Source organism: Rhamphochromis sp. 'chilingali' (assembly GCF_963969265.1).
Source record: "Rhamphochromis sp. 'chilingali' genome assembly, chromosome: 5".
Lineage (NCBI taxonomy): Eukaryota > Metazoa > Chordata > Actinopteri > Cichliformes > Cichlidae > Rhamphochromis > Rhamphochromis sp. 'chilingali'.
The window spans coordinates 19,536,644-19,553,126 of NC_137932.1; the positions used below are offsets into that span (position 1 = coordinate 19,536,644).

General features: G+C 38.8%; 1 protein-coding gene across 1 annotated transcript in view; it reads left to right on the forward strand.

Annotated features, from left to right (window-relative positions):
* LOC308397091 (exostosin-1-like) overlaps positions 1-16,483 on the forward strand; it is a gene marked incomplete at both ends in the record, with an annotated part of 61,039 nt that continues 44,556 nt past the window's right edge. The window contains 3 exons of the mRNA XM_080882806.1: positions 1-77; positions 919-1,012; positions 8,648-8,755. Of these exons, the coding sequence (XP_080738932.1) occupies positions 1-77; positions 919-1,012; positions 8,648-8,755 (279 nt within the window). The remainder of the gene's footprint in view (positions 78-918; positions 1,013-8,647; positions 8,756-16,483) is intronic.

Sequence of the window (16,483 nt, forward strand, 5' to 3'; positions counted from 1 at the left end):
ATGTTCTTCTATGACTTCAGGTTCTCAGCCAAGTCCATTATTACTGCTGAATTTTCAGGTTTCTATGTAGGAGCAATGTACAAGGACAAGCGATTGATGGTTATGATTTGATTTTTTTTCTTATTTTTTACAATTTTCTGCAGTCACACTAGCTTCAAGCTGAAATCAGCTAACCTTTGAGTGAAATCTAACTCACTCTACCCTAAGGGGACGCTAACCTGCACTAAAAGAATTTCATTAGAAAAATATTAGCACTGGCCTTCAAACGTTTTCATTGATCTCACTTGACGGACAAGATAAACTATGCTTTCAGATCAATAGTTCTCTCCAACACAGCTGACTGAAGCCTTCACTGAAAGCAACCCAGCATGGACGATTCTCTGTTCTCATATCTTGATCAGATGAAATGTGTTCAGGGCCACTATGTTTGATTTTATAACAGCTGCGGAGTGCTATTTCCAGCACATTTTATTATTTATCCACCATCCTCCATATCGTTTGATCTGAAGGAGGTACCACCCTGACTTCTACATAGACACATTTTAGGAAAGTCCTTGAAAAAAGGCTGCGGTAGTCATTTAAAAGTAAGCTGCTTTTGATTGTTCTGTGAAATTGAGGTTTGGACACTAAGGAGGAAGTGACAAAGTGCGAGCATAGATTCAGCCTGACAATCATTTTTCACTTTGGCCTTTGTTTGTTTCCACTCTATAGATCAGAAAAATGCACTGAAATGTCTTGAACAATGCACAACTTTTAGACATTTGATTATCTTTATTTATCTCTCTTTTCCTCATCTGATAATTGATTCTGAGAATATATTTAAAATATCGTTTCACATAACAAAACCATTTTTGCACATTTTTAGTCAGTTTTTGTGCCCACTTTCTAATTATTTTCTAAAAATGTGTCTTTGCATAGGTTTGACTACCAGGAGCTACTTCATAACTCTACCTTCTGCCTGGTGCCACGGGGCCGGCGTCTTGGATCTTTCCGCTTCCTGGAGGCCTTGCAGGTAAATCAGTCAATTGCGTGTGTATGGATAATGTCTTTAAATATTGTTGATTTGTCCATGTAGTTTTATACAGACTTGTATAAAATATGTCATGAGTCACACCTCCATTCACCAGACGGCTTGAGGTTTAATGCTATTAAGAGGTAAAAGGGTTTACAAATAGAGTGCTGCACAGCTTAGTCTAGCAATCACTTGCCAACTGGTTGGGGAATTGACATTTTTCCCTAGCCTGTGTGACTGTTGCGTGGTGGCATTATTTTTTGTATCCAAACTTTAGATCATATTCTCACCTCAGAAAAAAAGATTTCAAACAGTGATGTGTGTGCAATCATTTTGTCAGGTTTAGTCTTGACCTACCACGTCGGTATTTTCTATTGAAATTTTTTACTCTCTACTCTCCACCTGAAAGAGAAATAGATAAGAAATGTTAAAATTATACACATATATATATATATATATATATATATATATATATATATATATATATATATATATATATATATATATATATATATATATGTGTGTGTGTGTGTGTGTGTGTGTATATATATGTACACATATATATATATACATACATATATATACACACATATATATGTATGTATATATATGTATGTGTATGTATATATACATATATATAGGGTTAGGATGATGAGTTACCTAAAATTATCTAAAAATCTGTCACCAAAATAAAAACAATTCATATCCCTGTTCATGGACAAATAGTTGGTATCTTATGACTACAGGGAGTGCAGAATTCTTAGGCAAGTTGTATTTTTGAGGAATAATTTTATTATTGAACAACAACCATGTTCTCAATGAACCCAAAAAACTCATTAATATCAAAGATGAATGTTTGTGGAAGTAGTTTTTAGTTTGTTTTTAGTTTTAGCTATTTTAGGGGGATATCTGTGTGTGCAGGTGACTATTACTGTGCATAATTATTAGGCAACTTAACAAAAAACAAATATATACCCATTTCAATTATTTATTTTTACCAGTGAAACCAATATAACATCTCCACATTCACAAATATACATTTCTGACATTCAAAAACAAAACAAAAACAAATCAGCAACCAATATAGCCACCTTTCTTTGCAAGGACACTCAAAAGCCTGCCATCCATGGATTCTGTCAGTGTTTTGATCTGTTCACCATCAACACTGCGTGCAGCAGCAACCACAGCCTCCCAGACACTGTTCAGAGAGGTGTACTGTTTTCCCTCCTTGTAAATCTCACATTTGATGATGGACCACAGGTTCTCAATGGGGTTCAGATCAGGTGAACAAGGAGGCCATGTCATTAGTTTTTCTTCTTTTATACCCTTTCTTGCCAGCCACGCTGTGGAGTACTTGGACGCGTGTGATGGAGCATTGTCTTGCATGAAAATCATGTTTTTCTTGAAGGATGCAGACTTCTTCCTGTACCACTGCTTGAAGAAGGTGTCTTCCAGAAACTGGCAGTAGGACTGGGAGTTGAGCTTGACTCCATCCTCAACCCGAAAAGGCCCCACAAGCTCATCTTTGATGATACCAGCCCAAACCAGTACTCCACCTCCACCTTGCTGGCGTCTGAGTTGGACTGGAGCTCTCTGCCCTTTACCAATCCAGCCACGGGCCCATCCATCTGGCCCATCAAGACTCACTCTCATTTCATCAGTCCATAAAACCTTAGAAAAACCAGTCTTGAGATATTTCTTGGCCCAGTCTTGACGTTTCAGCTTGTGCGTCTTGTTCAGTGGTGGTCGTCTTTCAGCCTTTCTTACCTTGGCCATGTCTCTGAGTATTGCACACCTTGTGCTTTTGGGCACTCCAGTGATGTTGCAGCTCTGAAATATGGCCAAACTGGTGGCAAGTGGCATCTTGGCAGCTGCACGCTTGACTTTTCTCAGTTCATGGGCAGTTATTTTGTGCCTTGGTTTTTCCACACACGTCTTGCGACCCTGTTGACTATTTTGAATGAAACGCTTGATTGTTCGATGATCACGCTTCAGAAGCTTTGCAATTTTGAGACTGCTGCATCCCTCTGCAAGATATCTCACTATTTTTGACTTTTCTGAGCCTGTCAAGTCCTTCTTTTGACCCATTTTGCCAAAGGAAAGGAAGTTGCCTAATAATTATGCACACCTGATATAGGGTGTTGATGTCATTAGACCACACCCCTTCTCATTACAGAGATGCACATCACCTAATATGCTTAATTGGTAGTAGGCTTTCGAGCCTATACAGCTTGGAGTAAGACAACATGCATGAAGAGGATGATGTGGACAAAATACTCATTTACCTAATAATTCTGCACTCCCTGTATTTCATGTTTCGCATGAGGGCACATTTTCTGTTGTATGAAAAAAACGAGAAAGTGGCAAAATCATATGAGATGTCTCACAAATAATATGGGAAACAAACATCTTAAAAGAAATTGGGATTTTTTTCCTTTGTTTTTTCTAGTTGTTTATACATAACATATTATGCTGTATGTTTTAATAATGGTAACTTAAACAAAAAGAAATCATGAAGAAGAAGTCCTCTTTGGATCCTGGGCTGCTGTCAGAGTCCTAAGAGAAAATATTGGATGCTTCCCAATAAAAAAGGTTTAATATCTTTAAAAAAAAAGAAAAAGAAAATGTGTTTGTTTTAATATTTATTGTCTAAAACACCCAGATTTTTAATTAAATTAAATAATTTTCTTCTGGTCATTTCCTTTTTCAGAGAAAATAGACCCAAGCACGCGTGCTCATCATTCTAAAGTTTTCTCAGAATTACCGGTAAAGGCTTGTCAGTCAGGCTGTAAGGCTTCAGCTCAGAAACTTGACTAATCAAACAGTTCCGTGTCCTCCTCCTACAGCACAGCATCTTATTACTATTGGCAATCTGTCATTTCACTGACACGAAAAGCCTCTTTCTGTTGATACACCGCAGAGAAGCAAGAAAGGGACATTCACACTCATCCTCAGACCGCAGACGTTTTCATCTTGCATTAGCACGTTGTCGTAATGTTGTTTTGACATTAAGTATCTGGCTCTGCCTTGTGGTTGCCCTTGGCAGTCTTGTTTTCCTTGTTCTTCTTTGTTTATTTTATGCTTCTGATTATGCATTCTGTTGTAGACAGAATACACATTTACATGCAGACATAAATGGGCGGTGCATGCTAACCTCAGGAGTTTTTTAGAACTGTCACTCTAAAAACCTTTATGGTGTTTCTGTTTTCCTAGAACATTTTAGACGTTTGACTAGGACTAGGTTGCACAAGCCTAGACACTATAGAGGCATAAATCGATACAGCACAGTAATACAGCAAGCTAATGGCTCGGTCACACTAGTAAAAATATGGCAAGAAACGACTGTATTGTTACAAAAGATTGTATTCAATCGAGCAGCAACTTTTGGTGACCAAATGGTTGCCCAGAACCTGATGATGTTGCACATTCACAATAACTTGACAATAAGGTGATTGAAGATGTTGCCTGATAGGAGGTAATGTTTCTGCAAACAGCCACAGTCTGACTTGGACTAATTGCAGTCATGCTCAGAGAGATTGCTGAAGGTGTGCAAATAATTGCTGTCTAATTTATAAATGAAGACAGATTGCTAACATGTTGCCATCAGTCTAAAGGAGTCTTTGTCAGGAATGAACTACAGAAGACTCAACTGGCTGCCAGCTGGTTGTAATTTTATAGAACAGAAAGCGTGCTAAGCAGAAATGTAAAAAATAAATGAGAACTTTTGATAATAGGAATTTCTGTTTATGTAGGCAGCAACAAATATGTGATTTTTGACAATTTATCAGAGGTAATTCATATATTATCAGAAACAGACTTCAAATTGCCAACTTGAGTAGTTAAAAAATAAATAAAATGCAGTGTATGTTATTGCAATGATCAGCATATCGCAAAATGTAAAAAGCTACAATAATATTGTATCAGAGCTGAAAATGAATTTTATTTATGCAGTGCCAAAATATTGAAATATTGTAACAATATCATATCGTAGGCTGGCTAGAGATTCCCATTTCTATTATACAACACAGACACTAGTTGACGACCCGCTGGCAACCTCCAGTCACTAAGGAAAAATGTGCATTGCTGGGGGTTGATGGTTGTGAAGTCAGTCACAAAGAATGTACTGTGTTTAAAACCCTCAATATTTGCTTTAATTGCTGTCAGCTTCAATAGTTTGCACGAAAAATGCTGACTGTAAACACTCACTAATTAAGTTGTAACTTGAGAAACTTGAGAAAGCACAAAACAAACCAAAAACTGTTTTCCCTTAGACCAAAGGTTTGTGTGAAAACAGCACATTTCAGAGGTTCAAAAATGTTTCCTTTGAAGATGAACTTTACACAATTCCAGTTTGTGTTGAACTCTTCACTATTTCACTAATGCTTAACATATATTTTGTAAAAGTTTGCAGATTTTAAGGTATACATACATATTTTAATTGTGAGCAAAGTATTTTAAACTATAAATGTTAGTAATTAAAACACATTTATATGTCTGCTTCTAGAAGGGTGCACATAAGACAAATAAGACAAACACAACTGACTTCTCTGTAGCTGATTTCTGGTACCATACATTTCACAGTTTTTAACCAAAAGCAACGGGCAAATCAAGGCTGAATTTTACAGTATCAAAGCTAGCAGGTTTAGCTGAAAGAAGAAGTGTCTAAAAATGTTCTCATTGCTTTTATTTAAACTTTCATTTAAATGCATCTCAATTATTTTAATGGCCTTTTCAGCATGTCCGATGTGTTTGCTAGAGGTGAGAAAATAAACCTCTGCAGTGGTTTAATAATCATCAAAATTCAGAGGACAGTAGAGGAGAGGACGGACAAAGAGAGAGACATGTAAGAGGATGACAGTGGGGAAAAAAGACAAGATGAGAAAAGAGAACGTCATCTCACAAAGCCAGACTAATCAAAGCAGTGAGAATTTGCATCGACGGGTCACCCGTAATGCACTCGGCATTTTGTGAATCTCCTTTAATCTCTCGGTTTCACTTGATTGAGAATCCAGTCAAACTTGAACTTTAAATGAAAATACCAAACATACTGAAATTTGTTCGTTCTTTGCAGACACTGCGCCGCTACTTAACAACCACACATGAAGAATTCATTTGCAAAAAACACATTTGTTCATTTTTGGAAATTTTCATCAGTGAAACTGCAGTTGGCCTTTTTGATTTAGTAAAAATAACTCACCAACATAGAGGTAACTTACCAAATTACAAAATGTTTCTATTCAAAAGTGTTCCATTTAAAGTCATGAGAAATTTTTTTTATTTCTTCTAAGTGAAATGAAACAGTTCTAAAAACTGCAATATAAAATTAAAGCTGTACTGTCACTAGTCGGTGTCCTATAGTACTAGACACAGCAACCTCAGTCTTTGACAGAGTGGGAGGAATCAGCCTGCAGTCCCATCTCTAAGTATATTGTTTGGTTGTGATGCCCTCTTTGTTGTACACTAGTGAAAGAAATGGCTGAACTTACTTGAAGAACTTGATATGAGCGATCTCAGAAGGTTTCTGTCCATTAAAAAACAAGAAAAAAGTTCCTGGTACACCAGAGAAGGAATATATTCAAGCAGTGTGCTTAAGTGCTGCATGTCAGATGTGCATAGATGACAAGCATTTGCTAAAGAAATTATTTGAGAGAAGACAAGCACTCCCGTGGTGGATAAGACAAGCACATTAAAGAGACACTAAATTCCTCCTTTGCTGCTGTGATTTCCAGGAATCATAGAGCTACAGCATGATTCCTGGAAGGATGTCACACGGGACAGCTCCGCTGAGTGTACATTGATCAACTCTGGCATGGTCGTCTACAGAGTGAATCATGTGGAGGGGCAACAGTTGGCCTGAGCAGCCGCTCTTTGCACACACATCATGTATTGGCAAGCACGATTTTGGACTAGGAGAGGAAGCTGTAGTACCTCGAGAAAAACCTACACAGGCACAGACACCAAACAAAAAGATTAAGATCAGGAACCTTCTTGCTGTTAGGCAACAGTGCTAAACATCGCCTTATACCTGACTACTTTTTGAGGAATTTGTTTTTAGCTTGTTAAGCCCCTTAACAAGCAAAAACATGCTTAAAGCGTTAAAACAGGCAGCTAAGCAGGTTTGGTCTAAACGTAACAGACAACTTAGCAAAGAACTCGTTTTAAATTGTATCGTTAGGCCTTTTTATACTAGCAAGAAAAAGAAAATAAAAACAGAAAAGATCTGATGCAGGACCCGAGAGATGCATCCAGCCCTTCAGTTGGTCCATCTACTCTACATATCAGTGACAAAAAGTATTCAGAGTAATTGAAATGTGAAATTTGTGGTTCAAATCATCAGGGAGCAGGTAAAGCAGTGTCTACAGCTATCTATAAAATGTGCTGGAGGCTCTGCATTTCAGCCACTGGTGTTGGGGATCATGCTAAAATTAATGAAATTATGATGACAAAAAAGTATGTCTGGAAACAGTGATCCCAAGCATACCTGAATAGGAAAACGCACAATACCATGTATTTTCAGTCATGGATCGGCGTCTAAAGAGCCTAGACCTGCTTTCTAGAACTGCTTTCTAACATGTGAAGCAAAGTTGTTCAAGCTGTTATAATAATCTTAGCAGAGAATATAATAAAACAACACCACAAGCCTTTAAATGATGCATAAAATATGTGAAATGAAACAAATTAGCCAGAAAATAGAGTATCTTCCATTTAAACACAGTTTAATAGTGCAGAGGAGTGCACAATCAACTCTCATCGATTAAACACGAACGATGAACCGTTTTGAGAATGACTAACTGCTCCAGCGAACGTCATGGGAGGTCCTTCGTTTCATCTAGTTGTAAAATTTATTTTCTTTCTGCTGAAGTTGTATAATTTTACAACTTCCACAATTTTGAACAACTGTTACAAAGCAATTTCCCTTTGGGGATTAATAAAGTTATTCTTATTCATAAAATGAATTTAGAGCAACGCACAGAGCTCCTGTGGGAAATGAAATCAGCTCCCTATGAATCAAGTCACACAAATGAACCCTCTAAATATTGAGGCATACAGCAAAAATAAATAAATACAGTTTATTTTGTCCTTAATCTTTTTGGCAACTCCATTTGTTTCTGAAAGACTTATTTGGAACCTGTTGAAAGTGTCTCATTAAAGGGAAGCTACCGAAGAAGATAAATGCCTTACAAAAAAAAGACCAAAAGCTGATCCATCCCAGTGCTCTACTTTAAAATTCTGCTTACACTTTATGCATCACTGTGATTTTTCTCCTTCACTTTATCTACTAAATCTTGTAAACAGTTTCAAGTTAATGTTTTCTTTAGCCTTTATTTAACCTATTTCTTATAGGGAGGACAGCCCTGCTGAGGTGAACAACTGGACAAGTTCACAATCACACCCAAAAACTTTAATGTGAATTAATGTTACACCCCCTGTTTGCTCAGCTGATATCTTTCTACAAATCCAATTTGCAAATGTGTGTGAGAGTGTGTTATTTAAGCTACGCCATGGTTGCCCACAAAGTTAACAACAGTAAATTTCTGACGTATTTTCCACTTCAGCTCAAAATAGAATGGCCTCTGCTTGTAGTGCCTCTTTCTTCATGTTTGTTTTTAATTTTTCATTTGTATTTCCTCACAGGCTGCATGTATTCCAGTTATTCTAAGTAATGGCTGGGAGCTTCCCTTCTCTGAAGTAATTGACTGGAGGAAAGCCGCCATCATTGGCGATGAGAGGCTGCTATTACAGGTACTGTAAAACACTGGAAAATTAAATGATGGGGAAATGAAATTAGATCTTCAGCAGATGTATGAGTTTTCCAGCAATAGTATGAACAGATGCAGAAGAAAAAAATTATACATATTATATATATATATAATTTTTTTTACATATAAATATGTAAATGGCTCAAAGTTAGCAAAGGCCACCACCATGTAACCTGGATAAAGAGGACAAACTTTCCTTGCACTTTACACCAACAAAAGATAAACGGTGCCCTTTCAGCACCGGCTAATTCAGTGTCTGGATGGTGAAATGCCACCATCTTCCCAGTTATAATTGTCCTCTCTGGCTTAGAATCCCCATGGGAACCCATAAGAATCCAGCTGGGGCTGATTCAAACTTCAAGCACAATGCATAGATCAGAAATGCGTGGAAACAGATTTGTGGCCCTGAAGCATGAATAGGCTAACTTTGCCAAACAAAGCTGCCATATGAGTTTAATCAGCTTGATTTCAGTTTAGGCACTTTTATGCAAATCATGTATTCAGTTTGAGAAGCCTGGAAGAAACTGACAAAATGTGTAATATTTCCTCAACACACTCCTGCCTCTCTGAAAGGCTTACCTGCAAGTGGGCACGCAGTCATGTCAAAAACTAAATAGATCCTAAGTATGCACTTAATATTCCTCAAAGATCAAGTGTTTGTTTGTGATACTGTTTATCAAATAGCCTTTTTAATGACTTGCTATCTGTGGCTTGTAGAATAGATTTTAGGATTTTATTGCTTATTTTAAAGCCTTAAACTGACTTATTCTTGCCTGCATCTGCAGCCTCCTACAATCCCATACCAGTGGCCTACTAATGTGTATTCATTAAGAACTTGTTAGCAAAGGTAACCTGCTATTGCTTCCTGCTCCGACAGCTGTGGAAGGTCCTGCCTCTGAGGGGCCTCTGATTTATCCCTTCTTTACACTAAACTTCATGGAAAAAGCTTTTTTCTCATTGAGTATATTTTCTCTAAATTATTTCAAATGGCTATCATTTCGCTCACAATTCACAGGCATGGATGACATAAAGTATAAAGCGAAATGCTGTAATTTTAAATGAATTTAATTTGACTGTGAGCTTTTGAATATAAAACCAAAGCTCTATCCATTTTCCTAGTAACTAATCCAATTAGGTTCACACAGAGGCTGGAGCCGGTAAATGTGGCAACACCCTGAACACATTGTGCTTTTTACACCTACAGCTCATTTAGGATCTGCAGTTGACCTGCTGTAAGTATGCCAACATATACTGTGGACTGTGGAAGAAAGCCATCAAAAACCAAGAGAAGCGCAAGGAGAATGTGCAAGCTCCACACAGGACTGATCAGCCAGTTTAAACCCCAAAACGTCTTGCTATGAGATCTCAGTGCTAACCACTGTGCCATCATGCCGCCTCCATGATAGTGCAGTGAATCATTTTTGCTTCAGAGACTTTTTCCAGAGAAGTCCAAATAGAAATATAATGTGGAAATATAGCATCTGGCACTTGGTGTCTGTGTAATCAAATGGTGATTGTTAGGTTATGGATGAGAAAAAGTGTTGATAAAAGTGTGACCTGTCAGCACATCATCGATATGTACCAAATTTAAAAATCTCATTGCAATCATGTGGCTTTTTTAAAATCATATGCTTTATGACAGCAGTGACATGCACAGACACTCACACCTACGCTCTGAACTATTTTTATCTAAAATAGATGATTCGACAATTGGATCACCTTCTGTTCTCTTTCATTACAGCGGTGGGTAGAGCTTGTGATATTTACTTACTGCAATAACTCTGTGTTACCATGTGTTGCCTCAGTGACCTGTACCACCACCTGGACAGCAAGTCCAGAAGTAAGCATGTGTAGGCTTTTTGCTTTTAATTAGTGTGTTTGTGGTTTTTCTATGTGAAACACACAATAGCAGACAGGCCATCTTAAAAAAACGTGGCTTTTAGATAAAACATACCAGGCTTTTTTCCTTATTAAGCATTACTGAGACTCACAATAGTGCACTAATCTTGTCAGAGGTTTTGTTATTTGGTTTATTTGCTTAAAATAAAACCATCATGCAAAGGCGTGCTAATTGTTGGTTAAGATAATGTGTGAAGTGAGAGATTTGTTTTGACATAGCCTCCGACACTGAGGGTGTTCACATTCATTACTGATCCAAACAAAGCAAACATTTTTCGATTAATTTCCCTTGCTTTAATGCAGACATGTGAGGAAATGACAGGGGCAGGTATAAACACAGCTAATTTCCAAGGCTTTCAGGATAATAGATGAAATGCATGAGTGATGAACCACAGTGGCATATAAAGGGACTGTCACATACATGTCACTTCAGAACAAGCATCATGCAACCTGAGGCACATTTTAACATTTCAAACTGGGGAAGGTTGGGTTGTTTCTCTTCATTGTTCACCAAATCGGTGGTTCTTGTTGTTTTGCTGCCACGCTAAGCACAGAATCAAAGGTAGGAAGGGAAGAGACTGAATCAGTGACCATAAGACATTCATAAGACATTTAATACTTGGATGCAGTAAGTGCCTTCCCAAAGTGTTTTCTTCATTTGTACTGCCTCCACCATGTTTGACAAATGATGTTTGCTTCAGATCCTGAGCCGTTCCGCTCATTTTTCATATTTTTCTCTTCTCATGATTCTGATACAAGTAAACCTTGGTTTCATCTATCTAATGATTATTTATTTATTTGTTGGTAAATCTAATGTGGTCCTTTTCAATTCTTGTTATCAGATTTTTGCACTTTGTTGTAAACCATCTCTTTACAAGGCATCTCTTGTTTGTAGACCTTTACAATTATCAACCTTTTTTCTTTCAAACTATTCTGTCATCATGCACTTTAGTTGTTTTCTGTGAGCTTGCGGGCCTTTTGGTGTCGCTGAGCTTCACTGCATTCATTCTTCTTAAGAATGTCATAGATGGTCGACTGAACCAATCTTACATATTTTGCAATCTCTCTTATAGGTTTATTTTGAGATGAGATGAGATAGGCTTTATTTGTCAGTTGCAGGTCTTTTGCCCACAACCGAGATGACAGACCTTGCCGACCGTACATACAATACAAACATCGCATTGGGGAGACAGGTCAAGCTAGGTAGCGAGGAAAAAAAACATCGAAATGTGTAATACAGAAGGATAATACAGGAATGCACAGATATCAACACACCATAGCACAATAAACACAGACAAGCAACATGGGAAAGAGTTCCAGTGTGTACATCTGATCTGGTACCGCTGCAATCTTCGACTGCGCCTCCAACTGACCCGATGTCCACATCAGAGGCAAGGCTGGACTGGGACAAAAAATCGGCCTGGGCATTTTTACTAGAGACCGGCCCACCAGGATAAAGATTGAAAATGTGACGTCATTCAGGGGTAAAACCGCAAAAGATTCTGGGAACTTGTGGCAAGAGGTACTAGCGCACGCAGGCTTTCAATTGAACTCAGTTACACAGCGATAAAAAGAAACCCAAAAAATGGCAAGAAGCTGTTGTATTATTAACTGCAATAGCCGGTCGCATGACAGCCACGGGAAGCCGACGGGCAAAGAGATCGTTTTTTATCGGATTACGTCGTTGAAGAGAAAATTTTTAAGCCATGTTTCCGAAGTAAGAGCCCACGGATGGTCTGGATATACCAAATTCTGAGACGTTTAATAATAATAAACGTCTCAGAACACTCCAGCTCACATGTTAGTCTGCTCCAAGCATTCCCACAAAGGTCAGAGTTTTGTAGTAGTTAATACGTCATTTTTCTTAACATAATTGGTGATATAGGTTACAAGCAAGTCTGGCGCTGAACAGAAATTGTCGCGCTATGCTCCTTTATTTATTGTGCATAAATAGTGAATTGTCCTGACACAATATTGCGTTTCGCTTCTGTTATCACCATGGTACATTGACAAAAACATATACTTTTATTCACAGGATAAAACAGTTGTTTTGTATCACTAATTGTCCAGTGCGATTGCAACATACAATATTATTGTCACTGCTACATTTCTGTAATGCTACCAAAAATTATTTCCACTACTGATTAATTACCGTTGAGCTCAAAGGTTATATTAATAAACGGTTAACGAATGTGTATTTATGGAGACGATTTGTGAGACTGGTACACTTACCTTTGTTCGTACGATGGTCTTTCGTTCTACACGGTGCATTTCAAGGTCCTGTACCCATCCGTCGGTAAACTGTACCTGGGCTTGTTGCAGTGACCTGAAGTTACTAAACTTCATGAGTGTATGCACTCACTCCAAGAAGCGTATAATTATAAATCTGAGCGTGGTGAAAGTTGGGCAGCACGCTGATGTCTTTTGTCCCTCTGTGTGCTCGTAAGGGTCTGACCCTTTCACTCCTTTGTTTTTTCCTCGTATCTTTTCTTTGTCTTTTCGTCGAGTCTGTCTTTGTACGGACCGGCATTGTTTTCCTTTTGTTTTGTACATTCCTTTTTTGTGCGCCAAAGAAAAAACAAGAAGGTATTGGAACCGGAGAATGAACGTTTTGCGGTGCTGCAAATGCTTGCATTTGATGCGGTACTTGGATTGTTTTGCCACTAGTTCCCGGCATGCAATGCGCGAAAATCACGTGATTGCTAAACAAGGGGGCGGGTGCATCCAGCCTCCTCGGCTGTAATTGGTCCAGCCCAGAGTCGATCATGACCAATTGGCCAATCCAATACCTTTCATTATATATATATATACACCCTTCCTAAAAAAATTAATAAATCCATCGGCCCATAAAAACAAAAAATCGCCAGCGGCCCACCGGGCAAATGCCCGGTATGCCCGATGGCCAGTCCAGCTATGATCAGAGGGGAGGTAAGCGTTGGAGGTGGTGTTGGATCCGGGGTAGGGAGGGTGATGCGTCAGTGCGTGCTTATCAGTATCAGTATATGTATGTGTGTGCGTGTCCATAGTTCAGCTGAGACAGTGTCCTTCGCCCTGCCAGGCTAATTAAACAGTCTTTCAGCCAACCCAGGTGGCCTTGCATGGAATGGGAAGGAACAGACTCAACACAGTCGTTATCAGGGAGTTTTTGTTCGGCTTCAGCCTTGAGCCCACAGCTGGCGCCGAAGGGGTAGCCGGATTATGATGTTAATTTTCCTTTTGCAACAACTCATGAGAATTTCAAAGCTGTTCTTTAATCAGCCTTCTGATTAGTGGCTGACCTGCTCTGCCACCTGAGCTACAGCCACCCCAATGTAATCCAACTTTCCCTCAAAGGTGTTATTCTGAGCAGGCCTCTCCTTGATGTAACCCAATATACGCTCAGAGGTGTTATTCTGAGTATTCACGGCAGCTGTAAGCGTCTCCAAGGTCTTAACCATGCTGCTTTCAATGAGCCAGTTCTGAGAAGTCGCGCCTCGTACCATCGTTTCAATCCCAGCGGGCAGCCTTGGGGGGGTTTGAACAGCCGGTTCCCCTTTCTTAATTCTCTGATAAGTCAGGGTCAAGCCAGCTCCGATCAGCAAGAACCCTGTTATCATGGTTCCGAATAGGTAGATATCTTCAGCGTCCTCGATCGACAGTCCTGCCAGGCACACGATCCTCCATTTCTGCCACCCGTCCATCGTGTATCCGGCAGGGAAAGTCCCTCCCAGACTTCTCCTTGAGAAAAGGGTGTCAATAGCATTCAGAGACCAGTTGATCAAATCCATAATTCCCTTTAGGTTTTAGAAACAGACTGTGAGAGTGTGTTCCAGGGAAAAGTAATACAAAAAACACGAGACTAGACAAGGACATAAGAACTAAGCAGGGAAGATAAGGGAGAGGAGAAAAAGTGCGTCCGTCTCCTCCGAGAGCCAAAAGGTTTTTTCAGGCAAATAGTTGCCCCCTTTACTTATGTCAGTTTCTCCTCATATTGAAAGATCCAGTGCAAATATATCACTCAGAAATAAAACTACAAAAACTTTGTCATTGTCACGGACCTAACTGTATACATCGTGGTGGTTCAAAAACCACCTTTCTTTTCCAGAAAATCATCTATGTCATCCAAATTCCTGATAAAAGACAGGAACTCATTTTTTTAGAGGAAATAAAGTCATCTGCATATTTCCTGTCAGTTTTAAATAAACACCAGTTGAGCAGTTTAATATAATGTTACATAAATAAACATTAATGAATTAATTTAAAAGGGATACAGCAATACAGGTTGTTTCCGCTTTTCATTCAACACACATTTATAGATGTTGAGGACACCTTGAAGGCGTTTCATTTCTTTCTTTCAGCACTGAGGCAGTCGGCAGAGTGGCAAGAATAAAATCATTTTCTGGAAAGTAGATATCAGAAAGGATTCTTTAGCCTCGGGCTCTATGGTTTATTCAACGGTCAGCTTAACACCTTTAAGAAGCATTAAAACATCCAGAATTTATTCATTTAATTATTTTGGTCCAGATGACAACATCTATAAAGAAGGCGATAATCAGTGAAATATTTAACCAGAATATATTTTAGTTTTTGGTTGGTAAACAAATTCCGTATGCTTGCCCTGATTGGTTTCTCCCTTTTTTTTCCTTTTTTTTTTTGTTCACTAGAAACTACCTACACACGTGCATGCGCGTGTACATACACAAACACACACGCGCACACACACACAGGAACTCATGCAACACTGAAGCCGTAACACCTGCTGAGAGAGTTGAATCTCATTACTTTCAATTACATCACTGAGCACAGCAATACCTGGCTGTTTATTATGTAGAGTTTCTGTTCTCTCCATGGAGAGGGGAAATACACAACACACACACACACACACACACACAAAACGCCCCCCTGCTGAGAAACATAAACACTATTAGAGTCAATCGAGGGAAAGAGAATGGGGCTGATTTGATTGGTGTTGTTTATATTCCACCTCAGAGAGCTGAACAATTAAAGCTTGTGCTGCTGTAGGCAGATCCCAGTGACGTCAACACCGGCGCAACCGCTTTCCTGAGTTCATGATTAATGTGGGGGTTTTCAGATCACGCAAATGTGAAATAAATATCTTTTAAAAGTAAATGAAAAAGCAATTATAATACAATTTTGTTATAAAGTGGATAAGCAGCAGAGCCCCTCTGTACTGTGAGTGCTTTTTTTGGTTTTTACCCATAATTATCAACACTCTGCCACATAATCTGTGACTCTTTCATTTTTGATGCAATTTTGTCATCACTCTGTGGGCCAGATTTACTAATGCTCTGTCCAAGCATTAAAAAAAAAATACTTGTGTTATCTGTACTTACTGTAGAGGCACAGTGGTAAGCATGGACACAGCTATTTTTGCAGCTGGCCTTGCATTCAGCATGTATTTGAAGATCCTTCGATTTCAGAGATCAAAATTATGGGAGGAAAGCATTTAAATGAATCATACAAAAAATATTTACTAAGGGTTGTAGGAGGCAGTTGACTGAAAACCACTACTATCAATGCAGTCTTGTGAGTGCAGCCTCACACTAATTCACCCTGCTTGGTAAATCTGTCGCTACCCAAAATATTTTCAGGGCTGTCAGAGATGAAATCCAGTCGTGTTTATTTATTATTCTTGTGTGAAAAGAGCGAAGCATAAAAAAATAGATAAATTAAAATGCAAGCAGCATCACTGTAGTCATATGACATAAAAGCAATTTAATAAGACTGTCACGGTCCGGGGCAGCGGCCGTGTGGAGAGCGGAAGGAGGACTCAAAACGCAGCACTTATTCAGGTGTGAGGGTGATTTATTGA